General features: G+C 35.5%; 1 protein-coding gene across 1 annotated transcript in view; it reads right to left on the bottom strand.

Moving 5' to 3' along the window:
• Positions 1-4,814: 4,814 nt before the first annotated feature.
• LOC128134292 (uncharacterized) overlaps positions 4,815-7,500 on the bottom strand; it is a 3,567-nt gene continuing 881 nt past the window's right edge. Inside the window, exons 3-5 of the mRNA XM_052771866.1 lie at positions 6,810-7,050; positions 5,490-6,371; positions 4,815-5,315 (exon numbers count right to left, since the gene is read on the bottom strand). Coding sequence (XP_052627826.1) covers positions 4,815-5,315; positions 5,490-6,371; positions 6,810-7,050 — 1,624 coding nt within the window. The remainder of the gene's footprint in view (positions 5,316-5,489; positions 6,372-6,809; positions 7,051-7,500) is intronic.

Raw genomic sequence — 7,500 nt, forward strand, 5'->3', positions numbered from 1 at the left:
ATATATATATATATATATATATATATATATATATATATATATATATATATATATATATATATATATATATATATATATATATATAGTTGAAAGTGTTCAGTCGCACATCTAGATTTTCTTGTCTATACGTTTTCTGTCATTCGCCTATTTTCGTATTTTCCGTTTGGTCACGACTTCATGTAACCTGAAATAACTGATAATATTTGTTAGATAACACAAAAATAGTTCATTTTGTTTCAGTGATGGTCACATATAAAAACGTTTTCAACAATTTCCCCTATGTGATCATTGCTGAAATAAAGACATATATGATATAATCATGTTGACAGTTTTGAACTTTTGAAGATTCGAGATAAAAGATTTGTCAATAGATAAGATATATAAAACATAGTGATTGTTTTGAAAGTTTGTGACTTTGTTTAACATATCTTATGTAAAAGATTTTCAGAAATTTGTTTCCGAATTAAACTCTCGGGTTCGGTTATCAAAGGGTAGCCATATATGTATCTAAAGAAATTTCCTAAGATTTTATAGCATTATTAATGACGACAAGTGGTCTAACAGGTCGATTCAGATGAACGCTCATAGGTATAACTCACACTTCACTTGGGTGTTTGATTGTTCTGGCAGCAGAACAAGTTAATGATCACTAAAAATGAGTGATATCTCTCTCTGACGACTCACACTCATATTGGAGGTGTTCGACTATGCTTTTCCCGAAAGGTCACTTAGTCTCATTATTAGATAATCAATCACATAAGACTGGTTTCGGCATTACTCAGCGGGTTTCTTCATTCATACCATTTAAGTTCACTCTCTCTCCGTCAGGAAATACATGTAGAGGGGTTTAGCAATTTTCATAGTGCAGTTTGCAACTAAGAATCTTCAGTGATGAAGGCTACAGTATCCCGGGAAATCCATTGTTGTTGCAGCTTTTTCTTTGATGGTATCCTTTTTGTTGATCAATATCTATTTGTTGTAAAAGGATATTTTGTTTTAGCATCGAGAATTTGCTACATTTGAGAAAATTGGGATTTTTGAGAGTATCTATCTTGCGGGATTAAGATATCCCTTTTTGTGAAAAATGGTTAAAAACAGATCACGAGATCTTTTGATGTTTGCTTTGAAATAACCATGTGGTTGAACTTTGTTTGAAAATACCAAATTTAGAGTTTTTTTTTTTTTTTTTTTTTTTTTTTTTTTTTTTTTTTTTTTTGTTTGGTATTTCTTCGGTGAATGATTTGGATTTCTTGTTGATTCTTCTTTATCTTGTTTCATCTTTTCTTGTTGATGGATCACGGGATCTCAAGACATCATTTTTGGTTGGCTTATATCTAGGTAGGGATTAGTGGTATAAAAGACAGTTTGTCTAGTATGTAGGAAATGAATGTATCGTCCCTGGTCATTTTGATATCTAAGCAAAAATGAGACCGTGACAAGGTATAATCGGATATACCTTATAAGCAATAGTGACACACCTAAGCTCACAAGAAATGAATTCCACAATGATTCAGATTGATGAGGCACAAATTCTCACATGGGTTTTTGTTTTCATCTGAACCTCCTAACCTTATGTCCCTTTTTAAAATCATCAATAATGAAATAAAATTGAAGGAAATAAAGTTATGTACATTATGAAAAGTAGGAGATTTGAACCTTCACTCCAATTGAGAATCAATATGACTTAAAATCTTCATCGAGCATAAGCATCTGAAAATTAAGTCAAAAGACGATTAATCACAAGGTTCTATAAAAGCTTATTATGGCAAGTCTTTTATTATATTTTTGAAGATTTGTTTTTCTGAATGTTTTTGGAAATATTGGTTATTTCAATGTTTTTGGTTTTTTTTGAAAAGAAAGCAGTTTTCAAATGTTTTTGAATTTTCTTTTTGAGTGAAAGTAAACACACTTTTGTACAAACAAAAAGTAAAAGTTTAAGGATGGATGTTATCTGGATTTAACATTCCTAGACGGCCTAGGAAGTATTGAAACTTCGTTTCATCGAGAGCCTTAGTGAAGACATCGGCAATTTGATCTTCGGAGTTGATGAAGTGTAGTTCGATATGACCCTTTTGAATGTTGTCTTTGATAAAGTGATATCGAATGTCGATGTGCTTTGTCATGGAATGGTGAACGGGATTGTGAGAAATGGCAATTGCACTAGTTGAGTCACAAAATATGGGAATTTGTGAGATTTGGAAGCCATAGTCACGCAGTTGAGTTTGCATCCATATGACTTGTGAACAACAGCTGGCGGCAGCAACATATTCAGCTTCTGCTGTTGATGTGGATACACAAGTCTGTTTCTTTGAAGTCCAACTCACTAGTCTACCTCCTAGGAATTGACAGCTACCAGATGTACTCTTCCTATCTAGCTTGCATCCTCCGTAGTCTGAGTCGGTGAAAGCATTCAGCTGAAAATCGGATTTAGCTGGATACCAAAGGCCAAGTTTGGGAGTGCCTTTAAGGTATTTGAAGATGCGTTTCACAGCAACTACATGGGATTCCATAGGATTTGCTTGGTATCTAGCACAGACACATGTAGAAAACATGATGTCAGGTCTGCTAGCAATGAGGTACAAGAGTGATCCGATCATTCCACGATATCTTTTCTGGTCAACGGGTTTGCCATTTAAGTCTGCATCAATTTTGTATCCAAAAGCCATTGGGGTTTTTGCGGTATTCGATTTTTCCATTAAAAAACGAGTGAGTAGGTTTTTGACATAATTCTCTTGGTTGATGAAAATGCCATCAGTTGACTGTTTGATTTGAAGTCCGAGAAAAGTAGTCATCTCCCCAATCATGCTCATTTCAAATTTGCTCTTCATTAGATCTGCAAACTTAACACTTAAAGATTCATCAGTAGAACCGAAAATAATGTCATCAACATATATTTGTACGATTAACAGATGTTTATTAAAGATTTTACGAAAGAGGGTTTGATCAATTGAACCTCTTTTAAAACCTGATTCTTCGAGAAAGGTTGACAACGTGGCATACCAAGCTCGAGGTGCTTGTTTCAAGCCGTAGACAGCTTTCTGCAATTTAAAGCTGTGATCTGGAAATTTGGGATCTTCGAAACCTGGTGGTTGTTGGATGTATACTTCGCGATCTATCTCTCCATGTAGGAATGCACATTTAACATCCATTTGGAATACTTTGAAATTCTTATGTGCAGCATAGGCAAGAAAGATGCGAATTGCTTCAATTCGGGCAACTGGAGCATATGTTTCATCGTAGTCGATTCCCTCTTGTTGTGAATATCCTTTGACTACAAGACGTGCCTTGTTTCGACAAATGACTCCTTGATCGTCAGTCTTGTTTCTGTATACCCATCTTGAACCTATAACAGTAACATCGGGTGGAGTAGGAACAAGATTCCATACGTCGTTTCTTTCAAATTCTGCTAGCTCTTCTTGCATAGCTTTTACCCAATCTGGATCTTTTATAGCAGAATGTATGGTTTTGGGTTCAGTCGTGGATAAGAAGGCTCCAAATAAACATTCATTTGTGGATGCGCCTCTAGTCTGAATGCCTATGTTGGGATCTCCGATGATTTGGTCTGTTGGATGATTTCTGGTCCACTTTATTAAGCGATTCTCTTCCGCTATAATAATTGGAGTTTCAGTATCCCATTGTTCTTCTCCGGGCGTTTCATCTTGGAATAGGTTTGAAGGTTCCCCCATAAATGATGCATCGGGATTGTTTTGGCTATTTGGGGATGGGGTGTTTAAAGGAGGATTTGGTGTTTGTTCCAAAGAGGAAGTATGTGTTGGTGGTTCCCCCTCGAATTGATTTGCATCATTTTGGTTTGTTTGTGGAATTACTTCACTGGGTGTTCCTGTAGGGTCAATTAAAGTAGTTAGAAGTTCAGAATTGTAAGCGGTTTTTGGTTGTTCAAAAAGCAAATCAAGATCGATTTCAATGTCTATGTCAGGAGAAGGTGTTTGTTGAATTGGATTTTGAAAAATATTTTCAATCATTTGTGAACCAAAATGTTCACGATCCAATTTCCTAACATAAAATTCATCGAAATGAACATCGGTACTTTCTTCAATTACTCTAGTACGTTTATTCAGTACTCGATAAGCAGCTGAAGAAAAAGAGTAACCAAGGAAAATTCCTTCGTCCGACCTTGATTCAAATTTTGAAAGGTGATCTTTATTATTCTTTACGAAGCATCGACAACCGAAAATATGAAAAAATTTGATGTTTGGTTTTCGGTTGTTAATGACTTCATATGGTGTTTTATGAAGATGTTTATGGATTAAGGAACGATTTTGAGTATAGCAAGCTGTGGCTATTGCTTCTGCCCAGAAGTATTGTGGCAGATCAGCGAAGATAAGCATTGATCTTGCAGCTTCACATAGAGTTCGGTTCCTTCTTTCGACAACACCGTTCTGTTGTGGAGTGTATGGGGCTGAGAAGTTATGTTCAATTCCTTTGTCTTTGAGAAATGAATCTAGAGTATTGTTTTTGAACTCTAAACCATTATCACTTCGGATTCTTCGAACAGGTCGTTTCAGCTTCAGCTCGATTTGTTTGATGAAGTTGATCATCTCTTCAGGTGCTTCTGATTTTAGTCTTAAGAAAAAGACCCAAGTAAAGCGCGAGAAACCATCAACGACAACAAGAATGTACTTCTTCCCTTGTATGGTTTGGGTTTTGGCAGGGCCACAAAGGTCTATGTGCAACAACTCTAGTGGTTCGGACACACTAGATTCTGAGATGCTTTTGTGAGTGGATTTGGAAAGTTTTCCTTTTTCACATGCAGCACAAAGAGTTTCGTTATCAAGCTTCAGAAGTGGTAGCCCTCAAACAAGATCATCGCCGATTAATTTGTTGATGTAACCAAAGTTTAGATGGGAAAGGCGGCGGTGCCATAACCAACTAATATCTGCTGGGGCTTTAGATAACAAACAGATATCGGGTTTACCATAGATAAGATCCATGTCAAGTGGATACATATTTCCGGCACGGTTAGAATCAACTATAACATCTTTGGTTTTGGCGTCCATGATCAAGCTTCGTTGTTTGGTGAAAAGAACTTCAAGATTGTTATCACACAGTTGAGAAACACTGATGAGGTTGTGTTTCAGGTCATCGACGAAGGCAACTTTCTTTATGGTAAAATTACCATTTGTTATGTTTCCATAACCTTTGATTTTTGCTTTCATGTTGTTGCCGAAGGTAACATCTTGATTGGTTTGTATAGGTTTGAAGTCACGTAAGTAGTTCCGGTTTCCTGTCATATGCTTGGAGCAGCCACTATCAATATACCATGAATCATCATTGGGTTCTCCAGCATTAAGTACCTGCAATCAGACAAAAAGTTTAGGTACCCAAATCTGAATGGGTCCTGGTTTGTCAGTTGTTATTTTGGGTGCTTTTCTTAATGAATTTCTTTTATCATTTGACTTCACATTATTGTAATGGTTTGGTTTATAACGATGGAATGGTTGAGGTTTGATTTGATCTATCAATTTTACCCAAAATGCGATTTGTTTTTGAAAACCTGTGGGTTGATAAGATCTGTGATTTGGTGAAAGATATCCTAGATGTGAAGGTTTGTTTGAAAAGTTTTCTTCATATCTGGGATGTGATGGGCGATTTTGAAAGGCTTTTTGATGATGATGGTTTGAAACTTTCTGATGTGATGGTTTTTGAAAGTTCCTTGAATGATTAAAAGTAATATCTTGAAAGCGGTTTTCAAAAGGTTTTTGAAAAGATTTTGGTTTTTGTTTGGAAACCTGTTTATGAGGTATGACGTATGGTTTAACTGGTTTCTTTGGTTGTTTTTCAAAAAAGTTTGGCTTGATTAGTGGGGTTTTGGTGACTTCAATGGATTTTTTGCTTGTTTGTTGTTTCTTGGAGTATTTTTGTCCCAGACTAGTTTTTCCAACAATTGATGAAGTCATTGTAGGAAAAGCAGTTGGTATAGAAGTACTACCATCCTCATAAGAGGAATTTTCTCCATTCAAAAAGTTTTTGAGTTTAGTGGTTCTATCGGTATGTTTGATTTGGTGAGTTAAAGAACTTGCAAAGTCTGTTTCAGAATTTACAACTCTTTTGAAAGACTTTTTGGAAACACTGAAAGCAGTATCATCTGGACTACAGTTGATAACTGTTTCTTCATCTGAATCTTCCTCATTAACAGATGTGAAAAGATTAGGTAGAGTAGATTCAGAGTTTTCACAATTCGTCATGTTTTCCTGTTTTGCTTGTTCAATTTCAAAGGATTCTCTTCCAATTCCTGGTCTATAATTCGTATCAATTTTGCCAGTTCCTAAGGAGTTTGCCTTGGTGAAAATATCATCACTTAGTTTTCTGGCAACTTTGATTGAATCCATATTCCATATCAGTCTTTTATTCTCGGTTTCAAGAGAATTGATTTGTTTTAAAGAATCAGTCAATTTTTCATTTAAAACATTGTATTTGTCAGTTGATTCTTGAAAGTCTTGTTTCAACTGAAGGATTTCCATTTCTAAAACATCTTTTATTTCAGAAGAAATGACTGACTGATTTTTTAGTTCCAAATCCCTTTTTTGAATTAGGGTCTGATTTAATTGTTCCAAGACGTGATTATAATCTTCTGATTTTCTTTCAACGTCTCTTTCCAATTTGCTTTTCGTTCTTGTTGATTCTCCAAATTTGAGTTGCAAGGTTTGTAACTCAGATTTGCAAATATCATAATTGACCATTGTGTCATGATATGTTTTGAGATCAACTTCCAGACTAGTCTCAATTTTGGTTATGTGGGACTCAAAAATCGTTTTGGAAAAACCAAGTTCAGAGATCATAGACCATACCTGTTCTATGACGTTTGGAGCTCTTGAAGGTATTTCAACACCAGCTACGAAGCAGAAGTTTGATTGTGTTGGTTCGTGTTCAGCTTCGTCATCAGAAGTTGGCCAGTATTCCACACTTGGTTCATGGATTGCCATCAATGCTCTTTGCTTTTCTTGGTTTTCCAGTTTCTTCAATTCATCGGCTCTTTGAGCATAGTATGCCGAGTCTTTGATTTTGGTTTTGTTTTTGGCTCGACATTCTCTGGCATAGTGATTTGTTCCTTTGCAGTTGTGACAAATGATCACTTCTTCATCACTATCATCCTTTTGACTTTTAATCGGAAGTCTTTCAGGTGTTTGACTTTGGGTTTGTTGGGAAGGTTGAGAATGGTTTTGTTGGAATCCAAAATTTTGGTTATTTTGAAAACCATTGTTTTGATTGTTGTAACCTTGATTTTGGAAACCTCTGTTTTGATTTTGAAAACTGTTGTTTGGATTGTGATTATGACCTGAGTTGGGATCGTTTTGAAATCCCTGGTTTTGAAAACCTTGGTTTGAGTTATTTTGGAAAGAAGGTCTTTGAGAATTTTGTCCAAAGTAAGGTCTAGGTTGAAAACCTGAGTTGTTTTGACCAAAAGATGGTCTTGGTTGAAAACTTGAGTTATTTTGTCCAAAAGATGGTCTTGGTTGAAAATTTGGTCTAAAATTTGAT

This window comes from Lactuca sativa, chromosome 5, assembly GCF_002870075.4.
Source record: "Lactuca sativa cultivar Salinas chromosome 5, Lsat_Salinas_v11, whole genome shotgun sequence".
In the NCBI taxonomy this organism is placed as follows: Eukaryota; Viridiplantae; Streptophyta; class Magnoliopsida; order Asterales; family Asteraceae; genus Lactuca; species Lactuca sativa.